A 21,582-nucleotide genomic window follows, 5' to 3' on the forward strand; every position below is an offset into this window, starting at 1 on the left:
CTGGTCAGAGGGTACCTCTGCCACATCTCGGTGCAGGACGTTTTCTGACAGGGAACTCGGCGCGGCTCCTGCTCAACAGCTTGTCAGGGGCTCGAGCGGCCCTGGGGCTGCCTGCAGGCCCTGGTGGTCGTGTTTGGGTTCTCGTCCCAAGGAAGCATCGTGTTTGGGGTCTCACCTCAAGGAAGTGTCGTGTTTGGGATCTGCTTCGGGGATCTGTTTCGGAGCTGGCACTCTTGGGTGCTTCACTACGAAAATCGAGTATGCCCTAACTCACAGCTGAGGGTTAATACGAGACTGGGCGGTGTGAAACGGATGCTTTATAGATGGAGCATGAAACATTCAGGCCTTCTGTTTAATTTTCATGGGTTTGGTAATGACATTTAGAAAGGAAAAAAATCAGTTTTATTGGTTTTACATGGCCTGCAATTACATCTGACCTTTCCCTTGGTATAACAGTCTGTATCCGCTATATTTCTAAACATTGACTATTAAGCCAACGAACTTTTCTAAAGTAAATCTATTGTAAACTTTGAGGCTAGCATTCGTATTGATTTATCTTTTGTAAACACTGCATAAATGCAGCACTTGAAAATTCAGAGCATGTTTTCCGAGGCCAAGCTGGAGAGACTGCTGCGTGGCGTATAATGATTTTGTTGTGCATGTATTTAATGCTAACAGCCCACCTGTTCGGGATAGTAAATTAAGTGATGAATAGCCCTAGTGAGCTTTTTCTTAGCATGTGGTCTGCACCATCAGCACAGATATTTTTGTGACTAAAGAGAATTCTGTGTAGTGAGAAGTTTAAACAGCTGCTTCTCCTAGCTAATTGCCACTTCTAAATAAAGTCCAATCTTTAAAGTGAAATCATCTGCAAGTTTTAATATTGTTGCTTCAGAAAAGTTGTATTTTTCCACGGTTGCTATCGGGTGGCTCTGATCGATGCTGAGTCTTCATAGTAGGAGGTGGGGGACAAAGCTAACCCCACGCTGTCTTTACCGGAGTATTTTGGAGTCACTTCTAACACTAACTTCTAATTAAAGGCAGTAGGATGGAGCAGAGTTTGTAATGGGGATACCAGCTGGGTCTCAGATAGGAAAAATACTTCATGTCCACACCTAATGTTCTTATTATGAGAAGGGACTGTAGTTCTCTGCACTATGAATCGTAGTTAGACTACGTGGCATAGGTTTTCTCCAGTGTTCTTTGCTATTAGCGAGGTAGCTTTGCAAGATTGCCAATTTTTTCCCTATTTAGAAGAGTCATTAAAATATTTCAATGATTTTTGGCCCTGGAAGAATAGGATTGTGCTGTTTGGTTTACGCTATGTGTTGTTTGCTGCAGTCTCCATTCATATAAATCATTTTCAGAGAGGTTTCTGATAAGTCTGCTTCAGAATCTATTTTGGGTAACTCTTTATGTATCAGCTGAACTTTGCCCTTTTTGCTTCAGCAGCTTAAGAGTGAACAGGTTTCTCCAAGCCTGCACATGTTGCAGCCTAGCTTCTGATCTAGGCTTTGTTCCTCTCTAGAATTGTTTCGTAAGGCTGTGGAACATGTTTTGGGACCTTAGAAAGTAACGCAGAAGTGATTAGGTGCTGTGAATGAAGTTGCTCACGTCTTTTCTTTTTTCTTCTTGTGTTTTCTCTTTAGGACTTAAATACAATCTACTCTTTCCTTCATGGACTGGACATACTCTCACACTTCAGGGAACACCAGCTAAGGTAAAGTACAACGGAGCTAGGTAGTGTAACACAGGTAACAGCTCAGGTTTTCCTCAGCCTGCACTTCGGGGTGGCAGGACATTATCCAAGTCCATTGCTGAGCTAAGTCACTGCAGCAATGTGGCATTGAATCCAGACTAATTAGCTTTGCTAACAATGAAGGCAGGGCTTACTGCCATATGTCTGCAAAGGACTTTGTAGGAAGTACCCTGTGTTAACTGGATTGCAAATGCTTTTTAATGCCGCAGACACTCAGATGATCTCAGAACAAAAAATGGAAGGCCAACAAAGCACAAAAAGTGCGTTGGAAGTATTTTAGTTCCTTCAGTTCTGTTGCTATGGGTAATTCCAATGTGTAGGAGTGATTTAAGCACTTAGAGAACAAGTTGTATGTTATCTATTTGGGTAATGAAGAACACCGTAATAATTTGAATTTTATGGTTAAGCACATCCTTTGTTTAGAACAAAAAAGAGTTGAATTTGAGGTCTGAAAGCCTTAAAGTGATTCTGCTGAAATGTGATCGTTAATGGCTTACAATCTTTGGGGATTAAAATTGAAATTAAATTTCTTCTTCCTCAGAATAATGTCATCGAGTGCCCGCTACGAGAGGTACAAGGGCAACCAAGTTCTCTTTTGGTAAGTACATGTCACTGGTGGGAGTTCTCCAGCAGAAGTGTAAGCAAAACCACTGTTTTATGTGCTTTAATATCACTTAGTAATTGTAAATACAGGACTTTACAATGCTTAAGCTTGGCTAGACCAGTTAAAAGCTTTGACAAGAGGGGATTGTAATGGCAGTAAGGCACTGACAATTGAGAGGTGCCCACAAATTAACACCCAGCTCCACGGGCAGCAGAGGGATGTCTGTGCCCGCACCAGATAATTAAAAAAGCAATCAGTGCTGCCTCGGGAAGTGCCCGGGCGGCTGGTGGGAGCGGTGGCGATGGCTCAGTAGGTGGCACTCTTCCCCTGGCGCTGGCTGCCGAGCGCGAACCTGATGGCTTGCTAGCAGTGTCCTGCAGCAGAGCAGGAATGGGGCTCAAACATCCGTGTTTTTTAAGTTTAAATTACTAGAACTAGTATTTTAGCTTCTTTTTAGGTGCCTGGTGGGAGGCAAATACACTTGTTCCTCACATTTGAGCATTGGCTATGATGTATTTAACAACTCGCAGCTAATGCTAGCTTTCAGTGTGAAGCACGCCCTCCAGCACACCTGATCTCAGTTAAAGAGATGCCACGTACTGGTTCTCATGATGGGTGTGTGTGCCATAAACCTCTTCCAGCGCCAGGTCATGATGTAGGTGCAGAGTCGCATGCTATAAATGAAGGTGGCGTGAGGCTGTAGCTGAGAAGTGTCAGTGCAGTGCCCCATGAAAAGACAAAATCCCCTGCAGTAAAGCACAGCAGCATCTGTGCAGGTCTGCAGCTCGTGGCTGCAGGGTGCGAGGGTTGGCAGGTCCCCTGTCCCCCATCTAGGACCGAGGGATGCAGCAGGAGGCCACACTGCGTGGGCACACACTGCAGGTGTGGAGGAGAGCAAAGCAGGAACCAGATGTACGAATCCTGTGCTTTATCCACATGGCCTTACAGGTCAATTTAAAGTAACTGTCTGTGGTGACACACTAATGAACTTTTCCATGGAATGAAAACATTCCTGTGTTTGTACTTTATGTACACTTTCAGAGTAACTAAGTGTTCTCACTAAAATTTAACAGTTTTGTTTTGCTAAAAACTGACATTTATGTCACTTAGAAATCTAACTGTAAGGCATAAGAAACATTCTGGATGCAGATCTGTTCAGAAAATAAAAGTTAATTCCTGGTAGTGTTCCTTCAAATTTCTTAAATTTTTGGTCAGTGTACCAAATTAACAAGGTGGCAGGTCATTATTCTACTACAGCAATGTTTTTGATAATCTGTTGTTAAGTTGCTGAAGAGAGCAAGTAGATATCACTGATTTTTGGTACCTTTTCTTACAGCTCAGAAACTATTGCAAGATGCTGGTATATACTGCTGTCCGGTTCTGTGCTCATGAAGGACTCCATGTTTTTACCACCTTGCAGGTATATAAAATTGTTTATTATTATTGTTTAAAGTAATTCAAGATCTTATTTTAATTGAATGTTGATGTTGCTGTAACATTTTCCATTTCTTTCTTTTTTTTTTTTTCTAAAGTTGAATAGTGGAAAAAAGTGTTCTGCTAATTTAATTTAAATTCCCTTCCACTTTTCCTGCATGCAATACTGCACTTGATGACTTTTAAGTCTTGCTTGGCTGGATTTTTTGGTTTGAGACAATTTGTGTTAGGCTTTTTAACTTGGGGGCCCTTTATACAAAACAGCCACACAACAGGAGTTACCCAGAGTTCCTTGTCTGAAAAACACCACTGCAGATCACACAGCTTCTGCCCCTGCTTTGAGACTGTTTGTAATGGCATATGTGATTTTTTTGTATGAAGCAAGAGAATAGAGGCCAGTGGTGTTGGCTCCAGAGAGCATATGACAGAAATCTGACTGCATCGTACAGCTGAAGCACAGTGAGAGTTGTGACGTGCTTTAACTGAAGCATGATATTTGTCTTGAGCTGGACTTTGTGCTGTGATACTCTGCTTAACCTTGTACGTCACTCAGAATCTTCACTGTATCTCAAAGCTGCATGTTGCTTATTTGCATTCAAGCTGCACTTCTAGGCAAGACAGGAGTGTTTTTTGTTTTTTTTTTTAGTTGACTTACCTTGGTACCCAATTTTAGGCACATCTTCTTGAGATTAATAAAAAGTGTTGCTACCTCCATCAGACAAGAGAAAGGCTTTTTCTCCAGGACGGTGGTTCTGTGGTGGGCTCCATCTCCTGCGGGCACTGGGCAGCTCCACCTGCAGCCACGGCTGCTGGCGTGCTCGCCAGTGTGCTCTCATCTCCTGCGCCAGCCTCGCAGAAACAGAGAGCAGCAGGGGGAAAAACAGAGCTTTGGTGTGCTAAAGGGTTGGAGTAGAAATGCAGACGTGCACAAATAAATAACCTAAAATTATAGTTAACTAGTGAATAGTTAAGGTGGGCAAAAGGATGCTGAAACCAAACCTTTTTGTTTCACCCAATGCTTTTGACTCTGGCCTTGCCACCAGCAAACCAGTCCCAGTCCCCCTTGGCCCTCCCTGGGGCACAGATGGGGAAGGGGAAGTGCTGCTTGGACATGAAAACAGGGGAAGGAAGAGCACAGCTTGCTTTCTGCTTTGCTAAATTATATACTTGCGCTGCCCAACTTCAACTTACAACTTAAATAAAAATTAAATAACGAATCATTATAGTGCCATGTAACAGTGTGATAAAGTTTGGTTACTTTTCCTGGTCTAAATACCTCAAATTACTCTTTTGTAGTTGAGGGAACTGCAGTCACCAGTCCTTTATGGGTTATTTTCATATGAAGTAGGGCCTTGGATAATTTAGGAATGTTCTTTTCATAACTGTAATTAGCACTGTTTAATTACATTTAAAGTAACACTTATGCATTATTCCTTGTCCCAAACCAAATCATTCTGAAAGGAAGCTTAAATACGTGTCTGCAAGAAAACACAGCATTGCCTTCATTCTCATCCCCTCCGGTATTATAGGAAACACAAGTAACTTTTTTTGCTTGTTTGTTTCTGTTATTTTTTTCCTTTTGCTTAGCAGTGAGAGGGGAAAGATGAGTGTAAATGACCTGCAGTGTATCATTAGGTGTAAAGCATCTTGGAAATATTTTTTTATTCTTGAAAGTTTTTAATTCAAAATTGATAACATAGTAAAGATAATTCCCTAAATTGATTGTGGTGGGGCTGATGTGTGGTCTTCCCCCCTCTCACCTCAAATCTTCCTGTATTTTAGCATTGCTCTGTGCATCTTTGGATAAACTACTCGATGCTGTGCTCTTCATGCCTAAGGAGCATGTCATGCTACATAACCTGTCTGATCTTAGTGGCATAAACCGTATGGAAGAGAGAACTGTTTAGGATGCTGATTTATCTGTACTTTTTTAATCTTCCTACAACAGCAAAGTGATCAGAAGTGTAGGGAGTCAAAAGCAAAATCCTGCTTGAAGTGTTCTGAGGCTGCTGAGGGGAGTGGAGGCATCCTTCGAGCCAGGGCATTTTTGGTAGGCATCCTGAGTGGCTTCCAGCTCAGACACAGGCATCAGCTAAAGCCCAGCTATTGGATTTGTTGAACGTGGTATAAATGTGTCAACACGTGAGCAAGGGCGAGAGAGGTTAGAGATGGGTGTCATCTGCACTAAAGTGATGCAGGAGACTGATGATGGCTTTGAGACATCCCCGGGGAAAATGGGTGAGGACCGAAATAGAGCTCTTAACGTGAGGCAGGTTATAAATACCCGCGATGAGAATTTAGGCTTTATGGAGACTGCCTAGGGCTTTGAAAAGGTCACGAGCCTGGTTTGAATAATTCTCATTCTGGAGGAACTGGGTAGGCAGAGGCACTTTCTGTAACAGATAATAGTTAGCAAATGGATTCTAGTTTGAAACTCAATCCTTGTCTGTAGCTCATAACTTCCCTCCCTTCCAATTACGTTTGTAACATTGACACGGCAATTTCAATTTTATTTTTCCTCTGGAGCATTTGACAAACTTCATACTGAAGGAACTCCTCTGCGTTTCAGGGTTCTTTTGCTTGGAACGTCGGAACAATTTTTCATAAGCCTTAAGAAACAAGATACTGGTGTGTGTCAGTTAAAGGCATCGGATTTCCTGGGAAGAGGGGGTTTAAAGGCCCCTTTTTCTCATAGTTATTCTTTTCATCTGTTTTATTGGGTTATCATTCTTCAAAATCAGGGTTGTATTGTCAGTTAGCTGCTTGTTAACTTTTATTTAATAATATTTGAGAAACTGCTGGTAGAGTGGATTATCAGTGAGGTACTTGGGGTCTCCAAGTAGGACTGGAAGGGGATGATTGACCAGTTCCTGGTACCTTCTCGTAGCACTTGTCCCTGTTCTATAATGTACCCAGCAGTTACCTTGATGGATGGGAGGAGATTTTGGTAGACCATTGTTAGCTTAACCTAGCTAACACGCTGGTTAAGCTCCCCTGTTTTTCCATGCTTGGTTTTATCTAACATTTTTGGTTATTTCTGAGTCAGTAGAGCTCAGAAAAGCCTCCCTGTTCTGCAGATCTTTAAAAGGTAAGGTATGTAGGTTCAATCCTGCAAGAGGCACAGCCCAGGTGAGGCATAAGAAGGTGGCAGCCACTGCTTTATTGACTCGCTGTAGGCTCTTGAATGAGTAGGGGCATGTGCTTGAGAAAGGCTTTCTGTTCAACTTGGAAGAATTACTGTGCAAGTTGTAATTCAGAAATTGGCTTGAAAATTAGAGGACTAAGACCTGCATGCGGGTAGGATAAAATCTGTTAATTATTTTGACACTGATAATGATAATAAGAGAAGCTCTGTAAGTTATTTATTTTTACATAAGAAGCAGATCAATCATTAATACCAGGTACAAAGATGACAGAGCCTTGATTACCCTATTGCCTGGAGAACGGGTTTGTCAATAGATGTGGTACAGGAGGAAAAGAATATGCTTCTAACAAGAGAATGATGGCCAGAACAAAAGAACAGGAGTGGGGGGTTCTGTGCAAGGAAAATCATGTCAGCAAGCTAGAGTTTTTGTGTTAACCTTGCTTGTTAATCAAGATAATTCATTTGAGCAGGGTATTTGAAGGAGATTACTCACAGCAAGATTAGCCATAGGAAATGTATCAAGGACCTGGAGGAACTTTTGAAGCCAATTATGTGGATGACAGCCTCCTACAGCTGTGAGAATTGAACCTTGAAGAGAGAAAGACAAAGTCTTGAAACATTCAAGATGTTATTGAAAACAAACACTTCTCTTTTCCCGGCCTTCCCAAGAAATTTATGAACAGCCTTTCTGAAACCACACAAGTGGAGTAAATCAGTGTTGTTGTCCTAAATCCAGGTAGTGCATTTGTTGGTTAAAAACAAGTGTTTTTTTTTTTTCTTTTTCCCAAACCTAATTAATTTTTAAACAGGATTGCTTTGGAAAGGTGATGGTTCAAGGATGCCTAGCAAAAGGAGGTTGAAGCAGATGGATTTTTAAGGAGATGAAGTAGCTGGCGTTTGGAGCAAGCGGGCCACAGACAGTGAGTTAAGAGCTCAGGAGAGGGCTGGCTGGCTGCTCTGGGCCCTCCTGCAGCCAGCAGGGAGGTGTCAGCAGCATCTGAGAAACTCGGAGCTGCCTGGAGGTCACCCGGCGGAGCTGAGACCAGGGCAGGGACACGCTCGTGGCCGGACTCGTGCTCCGCTCGTGGTGCGGTGTCTCCTCCCGGGAGCTGTGGATGTGCCAGGGACTCAGCAAGCCACTGCTTTTTTTTTCTTCTGGGGTAAAATTAGAAGACACAAATGCTTGAATCAAGAGAAATTGTCATAATGAAAGAGGAACTCAGGCTTTGCCTTATGAATAGTGGCTTGGGTTGAAATTATTTTGGCTTATTTTTTTATGAAGTTAATATTTGCAGATAACAATATTTTAATAAACAGTCACTGCAAGTTGCAAAATAAACTTTTTCAGACTCTTTATGTGACAATACCAGCAGCACAGAGAATTCTGTGATTTTACAGCACCATCAGTGCTGGTGAATAGGAATAGAGGATCAAGGACTTGCAACTTGCACATCTTAGGTTGCTTGGGTTTTAGAAGTCTTAACTTCTGAGGTGTGTAACTTGCTTTCAGATGTATTATACCTCAAATGTATCATCTAAAACCAATCGGTTTTACCTGTAAAACCTGTATTACTATTATTTATGCCTTTCAGTGAAAAAGTAAGAAGCTCAGAGCTCCAGTGTTGCCAGCTTCTGACAAGGAAACGTATTTTGGCATTTTTCTGCCACCGGTCCTTCCTTCCAGGCTTCCTGCTCAGGGTGTGCCTGCTGTGTCCACGCTCTGGCTGTGGCTGTAGGTGAGGGGCTGGGGGCACGTGTCCTGCTCTCTGAAGCACACGCCTCTTGCTGGAGGTGCTGCTCTCGTTACAGACCAAGGAGAGCACGTGCTGCATCTCTTCAGGCATGGAGTAATCTTCTGCAAAAGCCACAAAAGTATGTAGTGCAGAAGGACTACGTTCAGACCTGTCAACAGCTAAACGATCCCATAGTCTTGTCCCCCACTGCAGCTGCTTTCTTTCATTTTATTCATAGTTTCTTCCAGCAGGTGCTCTGTGGAGGTTTCACAGAGTGCTGGAGATGATAGTTGCACCACAGAAATGTTTTTATTTTTTTTTATTTTTTAATACCCAAACTTTTAAATACCAAGAGATGTGGAAGTGGAAGCAAAGAGTAATGTGCAACATTTTAATATCCAAAATATATTTTTATCAACTCTATCTAGTCACATGGCCTGGGATAGTTGCAAAGCTTCTCAGAAAGTGGTAGGTAAGATACTGGCTGCCTCAGAGCCTCACCATGTTCAGAGTACGAGGTAATTAGGACAGACATCTTGAGCTCGCAGCCTGCATATCGCGTGGTGTGTTCTACAGCCTCCAAAATCATTCCCAATTAAAACTTCAGCAAGCTTAAGAGAGAAACCTGCTAAATGTTGCTGTTGTTGACAGCTAATGCAGGAATGCTTTTTGATGACTGAGCATTAATTGAAGTCGGTATTTTGCATCCACCACACATCTTGTGGTTTCAGGTTTCCTTTAGACCATTTTCTGATGAAGTTAAGTATTGTAATATTTTTATAATTAAGTTACTTTGAAATGCTCAGGACTTGCACAGCATATGGTATCTCTGAAAACCCTGCACCTACATTTGCCAATTTAAAAAGCAGTAGCACAAATGAGGAAAACACACTTGTGTTAACCCTTTATTGACTTTGAATTATCCATTAAAAGAGGAGGATTTCAATCCCTATGTTGTTGTTTCATTTTTCTTTTTCCCCATTTGGAAAAAGTACAGACGATAAGAAATCTGTTTCTGTAATGAAACTTTTGAGCCATGCTCCTGTAACTTTTTTCCCCATCTACTTAATTTATCAAACCGAGGGCATTTGGGGCTGTTCCTTGGTTGGAAACCAAGGGGCAGTGCTGACAGCTCATTGCTGCGGAGTGTCAATGGGATCCCTGCCCAGTACAGCCCTGCCTGCAGCAAGCCTCTGCTGCAGCACAGCCTCGTGGGTGGCTCTTGACCTGAGAAACACCGAGGGAAAGTAAGCCTTCCCTGCAGATGCCCCAAAAAACAGTAATTCCCGTGAGGATTAGTGTCTGACACCACAACCGCAGGATGAGACGGGAGGATTCTGCCTCCTCTGTGCAAACACCGCAGCTCTGCTACTGCTGACCTTAAGGCTTGGCAGGTTCTCCCCTCTTTTAGGATTTCCTGGCCAATGACAAGGAAATTAAGCTTAAAATTGCTGCGTGAGAGTATTTAAATTGGGGTTCAATAATGCAAATGGTTGTTCCACGCCACTTGCAGTACATTGTGTAGGGCATGCAGCAGTGACTGGGGAAGTTGATGGGGGATTTGCTGTGGGGCTGAGCAGCAGCTACCTTGCAGGAGCTGTCCTGGACGTTGGCTGGAACAGCTGCCTTGCATAGAGACACTCTGAGGAGAGGAAAAATGAAATGCTTTTCAAATCAAGAATCGGCTCTGACTTGAGAAAAAGCATTTCTATTTCTACATATTAAAAAAAAAAAACACAACAAAAACCCCAACCCAGACAATGCTTCCTTTTCTTATGCAACTCGTCTCTTCCTGGCCAAAGCGTGTGCTCGGTGAGAAATGTTTGTGCCTTGCAGAAACCCAGCCAGGTTGCGGAGCGAGATGACTTGACGCGCGAGGTCGCTGGGTTCTCTTTGCAGTGGCAAAAAGTACAATTTGTCTTCTCGCTGTGTTCCCGAAAGCTGTTTGACAGGCAGTCTGAGAGGAGAATATTCAGAAAAACAAAATATCTGCAGAAAATGGCAAACACGTTTCTTGGCATAGCTCTGCCCTGGTGTATCAGTGTCCTAGCCCAGTCCTACACCTAATACAGCACGGAGCATTTGTTGCTGCAGGTGACTTTATTGAAAATCACCAATAATTGCATGCAGTATTAATACCAACTCAAACAGCTGGGATAATTTAGGATTTTCTACTTCCTGGACAATACAGAACAAATTTCCAAGTGCCTGACATCTCTGTATCGAAGGCTTTGATATGTGAAAGATCTGAAAACATTGTTTCAGGATGCAGCAGAATACTTTAAGTCTGAAGATGCCTGCTAATTAGTGTTCAAACAAATAATACAGCATTCAGTCTCAGTCTCCATCTGTGTTTGTAGGCTGAAAACTCGTCAGGACAGGCTGTGTTTTTACCCTTAAAGTGTCTTCTGTATTTTGAGCATTTTGTAATGAAAAACCATAAGTAATGAATAACTCCAGTGTACTGAAGTCGAGCAATTTTCAAGTCAAATGTGGTTACTGCTCCTTAAACTTGTGAGTCTTGAAATTGCAGATGTTTCAGCACCAAATACTCAGGTCACTTAACAGCTGGATATTAAGCGGTTTTAGACCTTTTTTCCCTAGAAAACTAAGTATTTTTGTACAACCTATTTAAAGAAATACTTTGTTATATTCAAAATACATCGTTTTGTAGGGTTTTGGGGTAGGTTGTTGTGTTAAAACAAGGCATGTTATAACAGCTCTTGTGCCTTAAGGAAGCTTTGAAGCATCCTTGTTGTGAATTGTAAGGTTGTGTTAAAATGCCAGTGCTCCTGGGAGTGGGCACGAGACTGAAAATCAGCGTTCTCCAGTAGCAAAGGCTGAGCAGATGCTCAAGTGCTTGCACGTTTAGGATTGTAGAGTTGAGCATCAGGCACGGATGGCTTTATCTGTATTCTTATCTGTATTAGCAAGTCATGCAGCGGAGAAGGGACAGCTGAACAGGGTGCAACAGCTGATGCTAAGAGCCGTGTTATTCAGTGTGCTGGGCTCATATGTTTCGGTAGCTCCGGTCTGATCCCATGGCCTGAACGCCCATTAGTGGTTGAAGCATGATACCCTGCCAGTTGAACTTGCGTTCCTTTCTCCTGTGATGCCATTGCTTAAGCATTTTTAATTATGAATAGCAGTGAATCAGGAGGAAAACAAGGTTTCTTGTAAATGAGGCACACATAAATCAGGCATAAACAAAGCTGCCTTTGATATGTGGAAGACGTTTTTCCTATGACCGTGTTGCAAGCCAGTGAGTGAGTGTCTGAGAATTAATGATGCAGATGTAATAGATGAATATTAAGTGACAGGAGCATACAATAAGATTATAAATAAAAACTGTGATGTAACTTACACGACTGACTTTTTGCACTTCTGACAGTGGGAAGCTATAGAATCACATTTAAATTTAAGAATCCATAAAAATACATTTGGTTAAATATTTTTATAATATTTTAAAAAATAATTTATTATTTTATTAAAAAATTAATAATCAGGCCATTAAAAGTTTTAATAGTTTGGTGTATGTGTTTTGATATAGGTATTTACTGTATTGTAACTAAGGCTTGATTTCAATTGGTTTCATGTTTTCTTCCACTTTGACTGTTTGTGTATGTCAGGGCTTAGTTTCTGTTTATTCCAAACATTTTGCTGTGTAATTACATAAGACAAGTAGGAATGAACATTATTCTTGAGCATTGTTTAAAATCAGCAGATAGTGAAATAACTTCTCTGTCACTTAAGAGGTTTGCTGACATCGCTTTCATACTAGTCAAGATATGGAATAAGTAATTTAGAAAGTTAAAATCCATGTTTCCGAAATGTGTTGGTTATGTTCATTCCAGAGTGTTAAAAACTGGTATTTTTAAAACCTGGTGATAATGGCTGGGGAAAAACCATCGCCATGCCTCCTCTTGCTGAGAGCTGTGTTGCGGTGCAATCAATAAAGCATCACATGATGCGCACTTGGAAGTAATTAAACTTGACCTATTGACTTGTAAATATGAGTAGTTTGTTCTTTAGGATTAGAAGGGTGGGTTTTGTCGTTGGAACATAATCCTTTTCTGAGTGTCCAGTTGTTGTAAAGTGCTTGATGGGCCAGAAATGATAGTGCCAAGAGCTTGACCTTTGATCTGAGCAGTGCTCTTTTTCCTATATCGTTTTTGTGTACTCTCATTACTTAATTAACAAATGATGCAACAGAAACAGAAGGGAGTTTGACAGTACCTGAATTTCATGGATGTGTTTATGTAAAATAAACTGCAACCCTTCCCAAAGTAATCTGACAAAGTGTTTTGTATACAATAAAAATGCTTTGCTTGAAGAATATTCGTTGGAAAACTGTCTGAACTGCTAGGAATGTGAAAAAAGTAGTAATCAGTTTTGTGATAAAACTGATAATTATTAAAAATACAGAACGCAAATCTTCTGGTTGCATGCAGTCCTCAGATTTTTGTTTGAAGAACTGTTGCCTCAAATTTCTATTGTACGGAGTAAAACTAAAGCTGTAACTTTTTTTCAATGCAAATGTGATACTTGTGGGAGATAGTTTTCACTTTTTTTTTTTTTTTTGTGGAGAAATAATAACATGAGTTTTGATATACAGCAAATACTCAAAAACTGTCATGCTTGTATCATGTCTGTGTAGGAAAAGCAAGAATGAAGTCATGAAAAATTCCCCTCCCAGCTGCTTGCTGTAGGCACGTAGCACATACCAAGCTTCAATGTGGAACTTGTGCTCCTCTGGCCTTCTGCAGCAAGGGGCAAGAAAATTCCAGTTGTCACTTATGACTTCATAGCAGTCATTTCATTTAGGGATTTTTTTTTTTTTTTCAGTAGACCATTAATAAAATCAAAACTTGACAGCTTAAACTGCTGTGCTCCTGCTAATTGCAGTGCTCTGTCCTGACAGCTGTTAGGATTACACTGATAATTTATTTGCTGGAATAACACGAAGCTTCGCTTGAATGACTTCACAGTTTAGTTCCACGGCTTAACTTCCTTTCCTGAAATTGCATGCATCCTAGAAAAGTTTTTGTATGATCCCGTAATGTAAAGCTTAGAAGCATAAGTCTTTTAAGTTTTCTGCACAGTGATAATGTTTCAGGGGATATTTTCTGTACCGATGACTGTGTAACTCAAATGCTTGATGTGGCTGAAATTTCAGATGAACTTCCCAAAAGTAACCTTAGTAAGAACTGGTGGAGCCGATCTGCTTGTTAGGATTTGTCTCCAGATTTGTTTTAGCCTTGTTTTAATTCAAACATTAATCTCTACTTCAAGTTAACTGGATCTTCAGTTATTTCTTCTGATAAGTGTTAAATGTTGATGGCTGTTGACAGCCTGAGTTCCTAACACAGCAGCTCTAACTACAGAACTGCTAACCCGATTGGGATGCTGCTAATCAAGTATTTTTATCTAACTTGAAGTCTGCATGGGATAGCTTTCGTTTGAGCAAGTCTGTGTCGGGTAGGTCAAGCATACCTAGCTCGAGCTGATAGCTCTGTAATGAAGACAAACTGGCTGAGTACGTGATGCCAGATGCTATTACAGCCACGAATTATGTGAGTTAAGAGGCTTTTGGTCTGTGCCCCCAGTACTACCCCAGCAGCATCCAGCTGGTACCAGCTCCTTTTTCTGCTGGTTCCAGCACCTCCGTGTCTGCCAGCATCGTGCCTTCTCCAGAGCTGATTCTCCTGAAGCCTCCGCTCATAGCCAAAGCAATTCCTTGGCTTCTCTTTTTAATCAAATGTCTCGTTTACAGACAAGACTGAGGAACACCCATCGCATGGTTATAGTCTTGCGGCAGGGGCACTGCGTGGTGGTCTTCAGGTGTCCTGATGGTAGCAACTTTTTGGAGTGATCAGCTGAAGCATATTGCACTGCTTTTAGCCTCTCTCCTTAGTTGCTTTATTACACTGTCCATCACATTGTGGCATTTATTCTTTTTGTATTTCTTAAACCCATCATGATGGTTCAAGAAGCAATATGAGTGTGGAGGTCACAGGTTGAGGCTTGGACCTGAGCACAGGCTCTGTCCTGTTTGCTGGGAGGTTGAAGAGGGGGGTGTGGAATTGAGGGAGCTGTGATTAAAGATGCTTTGTGCTTCTGAGTTCTTCAGTTTTATAGATATTTGTTTTTACAAGGCCTGTTTAATGCTTAATTAACATTTACTAATGTGTTCCTGTCAACACTGAAATGCATGGTGAGTGGTTCTGTGTATCTCCAGTAATAATGATCTTATGAAAGAATGTTCTTTATATTTGGGCTTACATAACAGGCTGTGATGAGAGATACTGAGGAAATTAAAAAATATATATTATAATGGTACTATACTGTTAGAATTTTTCATGCAGTAATTTCATCATTTTTTCAATTAGTGTAAGGTGCACCATTGCCAGATCATTTTATAATGAAAAGGTAAAACAGGCTGTTTGTCTCATTTTGTCTCATTCCTTTTCTTTTTTTCCATCCCTCTCTAGTTTTGGCAAGCAGTCTGGAGGAAAACGAGGATGCGAATGTATCATACTGGAGCCTTCAGAAATGATTGTGGTAAGGCAAATTTTTCAAATGTATTTAAATGTATTGCTGGTTTCAGCAAATTCTTTCTGTGTCTTAAAGCAGGAAGCTTATTGTAAAGTGTTCTAAAAAATTGCAGTAAAATTGCCTTGATTTCAATTATACCTAGGGCTGCTATCGTAACAGCAATAGCTATGTACATTTAATCTGGATGGGTAAATGATGGTGATGATTAGGATGATTGTGTCATTCTTCCTAAAATTATGTTTACTTGAGTTCCAAAAGCTTACCAGTTATGTCTGACTTGAGCATTCCTGAATCAGGCAACAATAATCTATCTTGAATATTTTATTTCTGTCCCCACTCCACCCATTTCATTGCTTTTTACTGGCCAGGCCAACAGTACCGTGTCTGGAAGGAAAAGCACTCTTAGTCCCAGCTTTGCAGTTCCACACAGTGTGAAGTCTTCTGGGTACGAGGAGAAGGAATGTAGGAGTGCTTAGCCAAGCTTGGAGGAGAAGGCTTTCAGTTTAGTTGTCATCAACCTTTTTTGCATCCAGCTTGCTTTTTGCTGCTCCAGAATCCTTATGAACACTGCCAAGTTTGTACGTACTTACAGGTTCAGTTCTTGGGTTGATGTATGCATGCTCCTGGCAGAGGGAATGTTAGGATTGCTCATCTGTGGTGCAGACCCGCCTTGTACCCTAGCAGTGTGGCTGGGATGCAGGAAGGTCTCCTTCACCTTTGAGTTTGAGATGCTGGAACAAAGACGCGTGTTGCACCGAGGGGCCGTGTGTCTGTAAGCAGGCTGAGATCTTCAGGCTGCTACTGATTTAGCTCCCTTAGGCCTGGGTATGATGACATTAAAACTAATATTTATCAATGTGTTACTCACTGAGTATGTCAATATTCAGCTTCTATGAGAAATTTGGTTCTCACAGTATTCTTAAATCCGTGGACGTCACGGATGTGCTGTACGGGGAGCTCTTGGTGCCCTTTGGGCCTTTCCATCTGCGCAGTGTCAGTCTGATCCTGCTCGAAGGCCTCGATAGCATCAGCAATGTTCTTTGCTGCAGACAGCGGTAAGCTGCAGCCTGCCACCTCGCAAAGCTAGCACAGGTGAGAGTGCAAGTAGCCTCTTTCAGTCTTCTGAAGTGAAATTGTCACTTGTTTATTGAAATTAGCCAGCCTGGTCTGGGACCAACTTATGCCTTGAGGGGTGCCAGAGAACTGCGTGGATGCGATCTGTGCAGCCATGCTGTGTGAATGCCCCGGGCACTTGGGTTCCTTGCTGCCTCTTTGCTTTCTTGCCTGATAAGAGCAGCAGCCGAGGACTTGGTGTGTTGAGCACACGGATGTCTGCTGCCACTGGTGAGCACAGTCCCACACCTCGGTGCTCTTCACCTGCCCCCTGGGAATGCTGCATGTCTGTGGGCCTTCAGGCTGGGGCAGCCGACAGGAATTTGGTCTGTTTCTAAACAAATCAACAGCTCAGACTAATTTCACTAACAAACGAGTTGCACAACTCTTTGCTTACAGAACTGGTGCTCCAGAGGTTAATCGAGCTGGTGTGCTGCTTCCTGCGAAAATCCTGTAGACTGTGGTGCAAGTGCTGTTTGAAGTGGGGAGTCTGCAGCACGGAAAGTATGTCGCTGCTCCCAGGGCTGCCCAGTGACTCACCCGCCTGCTGCAAGTGGAGTTGCTGGTTTACATGAAATATTTTCCATGGGCAAAATATATATTACTGCTATTGTTGTATTTAAAGAGAAAAAAAAAATCCAAACAAAACCCCAACCAATGGAGGAAAAAAAAACAAAAACACAAACAAACATGAGGATGCACGTAAAAGAATAGCTTCTATAGAGAGCATGCTACTGGAAAGAAAATGACCTTATTAAAGTATTTTAATGAAGAATTTGGAGAGTTTTCTGTGTGTAGCTCGGGGAGCTAGAAATGCAATGAGTTTTTTCAGAGGAGTGCCCTGTCATGGTCATGGAGAAGCCGGTGTTGTCCATGTCAGCATTGCCAAATGCTGCCAGTTGTTCCTGGAGAGAAATGCACAACCTGGACAACTGTCCTCTCTCAAAACTCTTTCTTGCATTTTCTGTAACTGTAGTTAAATTCCAGTGAGATTATAGAGACACTTGAAATCCTTTCACCTTAAATCCTTTTCTGGAACTTAGCACATTTTTCTGTAGGAAAATCAGTGAACCAGAAGCCTGTAGTCATTCATATTTTATAGGTAAATCTAGCTAAAGGTACTAATAACTTCCAGGTTTCTATGTAGCCCTTCCAATGGGGTGAGAAAAGAGCATCAGCGTGGTGGCACGCACCTTGCTAATGGTCTGCACCGACAGAAAACGCGCTTGAGTTTCATTTCCCAGATCAATTCTTATTACTTTCTCCTAATTCTTTGTATTTTGCAAGGAGTTTTTCCTTTTTAATATGCATTACACCTCAAACTGTATGTTGCATAACAAATATTTATCTTCAAGCAAAAGCAGCAGCAGTTTAACGTACCTAAAGAATGCCGTTCTCTGCTTTTGCTGCTGACTGATTTTTCTTTTTCTTCTTTCTTTCTAGAATGTAAATCAGTTGGAATGGGAATCCTTTGGGAACTGACCCATTTTAAAGGCCATAAAATGTGGTCATCTTAAGTTAATGAGGATAACAGATAGTGTGTGAATAGGCATTGTAGCTCATATTTTGGAGGCTGAACAATCTATTGAATTAATAATGGGGCCATTTATCACTTAAGAAAATGGCCCAGAATTGCAGCATATTTCCATGTCCTGAAGTCTCCCTTCTGTTGTTCTTTCGTGTCTTCATTTTCTTCTTTAGTTTCGAATGTAAGATTTCAGAAGAGCAGCATGATATTTGGAGGTAAAATTATTTCAGTGCTAGCACCGACTGTGGAGTGAAGTTGAGGATAATCACGCAATCCTCCTTGATTTTTCTTTTTTTTTTCATGGCAGCATGCGTTGTGGCTGAAGCTGTTTGCGTGGAAGTATCCTGCAGCTGCCAGACTTCAAGGATAATGAAACAACACCCTTGATTAGAAACTAGCCAGTTAGCGTGCTGTTCCAGACACTTTATTACGTGATGGAAATGAAATAATACCCAGAAGTGTGCTCGGGCAGCAGCCATCGGTGCCATGGGCCTTCATGCTGCCCATGTCCCTGGGCTCCAGCACTGGGTCCCCAGCTCACAGCACCCACAGAGATGCAGAACTCCTCCGTAGGAGTCGTCATCCCTCTCAGGGCAGTGTGAGGAGGTTGGGTGTGAACTCTACCAGCAGAATATTTTGGTTTTAAGCAGGTGAAGGCATGGCCGAGTGATGCGCAGTACACAGGAGCCCTGCAGTGCCTGATGCCGGTGCTGGTCACGTGCAGCAGACCAGCACCAGCTGTGTGCACGCTTACAGGTCACAAATATAAACAGTCTGGTGGTTGGCTGGGCTCAAAATGCTGATTTTGCTGCTGGTACTAAATTGGAAGCTATGTGGTGTCAAGGTCTTTCCTGGTGCTCTGATTTTTGTTTTGTTTTTGTCGGTTACGGCCGTGGTATTAACCGAAGGAAGCAGGTGGTCTCAGTTCTGAGTTTCCACTGGCAGTTGGTTGTTTTGCCCTTATGCTAACAAATCACGTATTTATGTTCGCTTCTTGGCTTTCAGTTAGAACTAAGGAAGAAAAATAGCTTCATCTTGCAGTAAGTGTTCCCTTTAGTCTTAAAAATACTTAGTTTGGGGCTTTAATGTAATAAAGGTCTGCAGTGTTGGGCTGGTTGTTGTCCTGCTGCTTCGGGAAGCCTCCGCTGCCCATGTCAGCGTGCTGTGCTGGAGGAGGACCTGCTTTGGTCGGCATGATCCTGGAAGACTGAACCCAGAAGAAAAGGGAAGTGATGTGTTTATTGAAGTAGTTTGTGTAGCACATACAAAATTTGGAACAAAATCAACACGGTTTTGGTTACTTATTAGAGTAACTGTAAGAAACCAAACTTCTTTACTTTGGGAAGCCTTCTGCGTAATTTGAGCAATGGTATTGCTGACTAGAAATCTGTATTTTCTGCTACGTGAAGAAGGGCTGCAGTACCCACAGTCACAACGCTTTTTTTGAAGGTGCTAGAGGGCCTGTGTAAAGCTGTGTTGTCTGCCTGTGTGCCTTGCTTTTTTTCACTTTTTTTGCTTTTTGATAAAATGTGGTGTGAAGCTAGGTGTGTTTTTTTTTTTTTTTTTTTTTTTTTTTAAACCAGTGTATCTTTATATTATGTTGTTAGTGTATATTTTTTTCTGGAATTAAAAATAACCCATGAAGTAAGCCCTGTCACTTGCACCTTCCTTTGACCTGACATAGACCTGGCTGTTTGAAAAAAGCAACGTGCAAAGTAGAGGTGATGTTGCTTAGGTGAATGGTTCAGATATTTTCAGTTACTATCTGTTAATTATTTCTAATTTTCGTTCCTTTATACCTTTTGAATTTTAATTGAGCTAATTTACAAGTGTGCAAAGGGAGGGCTGCATAAGCCAACATGAAGGTTCTCCTTTTCCAGTGCTAACATCTTACGCTTAGGAAAGCACGTTACAAAAAAAATAAAATCATTTAAGCCAGTAGAAACTTCTACAGAGTAACTGTATTGTAGAGGAGCTTCTTGCCTCGCTGCAGCCCATTTGCATGCATGTCTGTTCTGTTTCCTGCTAGGATGTATTTTTCCAAAACATCAGAAGGAAATGAGGAGGGATGGGACTGCTTTTTATAGAAAAAAGGAATTGTAACTAGTAAGATAAAAAGCTCCCATGTTGGCTTTTACTAAGGAGATAAATTTACCTTATTTTTAATGTTTAGTCACAAATAAAATTTATCATCAAGATATGAATGAAGATCCAGTTTATTCTTTGTAATCTGTTGGAAGTGATTAGAAATGAGTATGGCATAGGCAAAGTAGGACTGAGGGCTATTTCCAAAACAACAGTAAAACCACACAGAACAACAACAAACGCTTGGAATGTTTTAAGTTTTTATCTGTGATTGGTACTAAAATTAAGTTACATTTGGAAAAAATACCAATAAAAATAGAATGGCAGTCAGTGGCTTTAAGCAGATTGTAAATACACAAACGATTTAACTTCTGTGTTGAAGACATCCTTGAAGTAAGCAACGTGTATAACTCAGGTTGTATAATATGTGTGGGTGCACAAGAGTTTCTGCTGGTGAGTGACATTGTTCAGAGGATACGTGTACTTTTTTTTTTTTTTTTTAAACTGTTTCCTGGAAGGAAACTGTGGCCTCCGGCTCATTGTAATAACGTCGCTCTGAGACATGCAGCACTGGTTCTTCAAAGTGTCTGCAGTCGTTTTCTTGAGAAAAGTTTTAACTGTTCCGAACTTATGTTAGTTCCTTCCTCATGAGCTTGCTACGACTCCATCGGCTCTCAGTGCTATGGAAGAACTGGATGTTTAACCAGGAGCCTGAACGTGTGTTTCAGGTGGAGAACTCCAAAGACAATGAGGAAAACATCCTGCAAAGAGAAGTCCCGCTCAGGCAGTCCCGTCGAAGGTTTAGGAAGATCAACCAGAGGGGCGAGCGCCAGACCATCACGGACAACGTGGATGCCAGCAGCTACATCTCGGTGAGTCTGGTCTCCATCGGCAGGAGCTGGTGCTCAGCGTTGTGCTGTTGGGTTTCCGTGCACTGAGGGAAGCTGGTGAGATGAGATGGGTCGTGTTTGTTAATGCTTTTCTCTTGTTGGGGAATAGTTGAGTACTTTGGATTTGAGCACTCCAGGTGGTAGCTGAAGATTCAGGCACTAGTTTGAAGAGTTTATTTGCTTTCTGGGTTTTCTGTTAAGTGTTGCAAATAAATCTTAATGTTTCTGCTGGATAGAGAAATGGTTGTTCTTGCTTTTTGCTGGCTGTAACTGGAGTTCCTCTGGTAAGATAGAGCAGCTGGTGGTTTTCTTTTTGTCCCTGATAAATTTAGGCTATGTTTTGAGGTGAGTCAATCACAAATGCAGTTCAATAAAGTAATAACACTATTGTGATACTCTGTCACATTTACGTGATGAAAAATAGCATAATGGTAATTCAGGCATCAAACAGAGTAATGGCAACTCGTTTGCTACTTTAAAAAAAAAAACAACACACCATCACAGACTACATAATCTGTTCTGTGTGAAGGCACGTACAGCTGTGGTTTCGAGGTCACAATGCTTTTATGAAGGTTTCTCTTCACCATTATTTTTTCACGTACAAGCTTCCTGCTACTAGCAGGATTTATATGTGATCTAGACAAATCATTTCATTGGAAATAATTGTTCTGGATACTTTGATTTTCTTTGAGGACAATGCTAAAATTGAAATTCACAGACCTTGATTAGTCTTCAA

At 41.6% G+C, this 21,582-nt stretch overlaps 1 protein-coding gene across 5 annotated transcripts in view; it reads left to right on the plus strand.

Moving 5' to 3' along the window:
- Window positions 1-21,582, plus strand: part of RAPGEF6 (Rap guanine nucleotide exchange factor 6) — a 123,403-nt gene that overhangs the window by 22,285 nt on the left and 79,536 nt on the right. For all 5 annotated transcript variants that reach the window (XM_084535471.1, XM_084535467.1, XM_084535468.1 and 2 more), the window contains exons 2-6: window positions 1,650-1,720; window positions 2,301-2,357; window positions 3,700-3,783; window positions 15,167-15,236; window positions 20,685-20,828. In XM_084535471.1, coding sequence (XP_084391597.1) covers window positions 1,650-1,720; window positions 2,301-2,357; window positions 3,700-3,783; window positions 15,167-15,236; window positions 20,685-20,828 — 426 coding nt within the window. The remainder of the gene's footprint in view (window positions 1-1,649; window positions 1,721-2,300; window positions 2,358-3,699; window positions 3,784-15,166; window positions 15,237-20,684; window positions 20,829-21,582) is intronic.

Source organism: Aythya ferina (genome assembly GCF_964211825.1).
Source record: "Aythya ferina genome assembly, chromosome: 14".
Lineage (NCBI taxonomy): Eukaryota > Metazoa > Chordata > Aves > Anseriformes > Anatidae > Aythya > Aythya ferina.